At 43.2% G+C, this 1791-nt stretch overlaps 1 protein-coding gene across 1 annotated transcript; it reads left to right on the forward strand.

Moving 5' to 3' along the window:
• Window positions 1-309: 309 nt before the first annotated feature.
• On the forward strand, window positions 310-845 carry LOC114635687 (translation initiation factor eIF-2B subunit delta-like; the record flags this gene model as incomplete). The annotated part of the gene is made up of 2 exons (XM_028784167.1): window positions 310-490; window positions 602-845. Coding segments are annotated over 2 exons (381 nt in total), but the record flags the coding sequence as incomplete, so codon positions are not given.
• Between the last annotated feature and the right edge of the window lie 946 nt (window positions 846-1791).

Genomic DNA, 1791 nt, shown 5'->3' on the forward strand with positions numbered 1-1791 from the left:
AATAAATAAATAAATAAATAAATAAATAAATAAATAAAATGTTTAAAAAGAGAGAAAAAGAAAAGGCAACTGCCAAATGCAGTAGTACAGTTTAGCTTTTACAAGAAGACTATATTAAAGTAGCAGCCATTAACAGGAATAGGCAGTTTCATTGTTCTGGCATAATAAAAGATGGCATGCTGTTTTCTAAGAGTAGCCAACATGGTTTGTTGCTTACTGTTGCTGTTCTAGACAGAAGTGGGGAACTTTATTATACACTGAATAACATGACTTTTTTTTCCCCATTTCCAAATTGTCTAAAACAAACAGGTTTCTAAGGTGCTATTGGGAGCTCATGCACTCCTGGCCAATGGATCTGTGATGTCACGGGTAGGAACAGCTCAGTTGGCCCTGGTGGCTCGAGCTCATAACGTTCCAGTACTGGTCTGCTGTGAAACATACAAGTTCTGTGAACGTGTGCAGACTGATGCCTTTGTCTCCAACGAGCTAGGTAAGCAGACCAGACGGAGGCTTTGGGGACCTGAGGAAACTTGAGACAGGGAGGAGAGATTATCCATGTCTTCTTTTCTAAAAGGATGTTGACACCCCCTTGTCATTGCAGATGACCCTGATGATCTCCAGTGTAAGCGGGGAGACCGGGTGGCCCTGGCTAACTGGCAGAACCACCCATCACTCCGGTTGTTGAATCTGGTCTATGACGTGACTCCCCCTGAGCTTGTGGATCTGGTGATCACAGAGTTGGGCATGATTCCTTGCAGTTCTGTGCCGGTCGTCCTTCGAGTCAAGAGCAGTGACCAATGAAAGGGAACAAGCGTCAATAAAAAACTTACTCCCTACTCCCATAACTCTGCTGCCTTTGTATCTTTGAGCATCTCTACCTCTTGGGTCAGGAACCCACTCTGTGACCTTCACCACTGACTTGAACTTCTCTATGGAACTCCTTCTAAGGTGGTTAGCTCCAGGCCAGTACTTTGGAGCAAGATAGTTTGGGTAGGCATCAAACCTATTCATAGGCTAGGCATGGTAGCACTCCCAGAATTCTCCTTTAATCCTAACAAGGGTAGCCAGTCTCTGCAAAATTAAAGGCCAGCCTGTCTACATGTGAATTCCAAGACAGCTAGGGTTACAGAGTGAGACCTTGTTTCAAAAACAACTACTGCACTTGGAGAGATGGCTCATTGGTTAAGAGCTGTTTTTCCAGAGGACTTGTGTTAGATACCCAGCACCTATATGGTGGCTCACCCCCATCTATAACTCTAATCTCAGGATATCTGTTGCCCTCCTCTGACCTCAGGCACCAGGCCTGCTTGTAATACACATACGCACAGACAAAATACACATAATAGCTGGGCATGCTGACATTTGCCTTTAATCCCAGCACTCGGTAGGCGAAGGCAATTAGATCTCCCAAGTTTGAGGCCAGCCTGATCTGTACCAAAAATTCCAGGATTACATAAAGAAACTCTGTCTCAAGTAAAAACCTAAATAAATATAATTAAAAATAAAAACACTTTTAAACAAAAAGCTATTCATGTCTTGAGTCATTAGTTCTAGTATTTTGTGTAGTACCTGAGACAGGAATGAGGAAGAATATAAATATAACTCATAACTAGACATAGTGGGTCTTTATCCCCAGTGCTCAGATGCAGATGCAGAAAGACCAAGTCAGGGTTTCTATGTGTATCCCTGGCTGTCATAGAACTCACACTAAAAACCAGGATGACCTGCCTCTGCTTCCTGAATGCTGGAATTAAGGCTTGCACCACCATACTCAGCTCGAAATTGGCATTT

The sequence above is a fragment of the Grammomys surdaster genome, unplaced genomic scaffold (assembly GCF_004785775.1).
Source record: "Grammomys surdaster isolate TR1022 unplaced genomic scaffold, NIH_TR_1.0 116305, whole genome shotgun sequence".
Lineage (NCBI taxonomy): Eukaryota > Metazoa > Chordata > Mammalia > Rodentia > Muridae > Grammomys > Grammomys surdaster.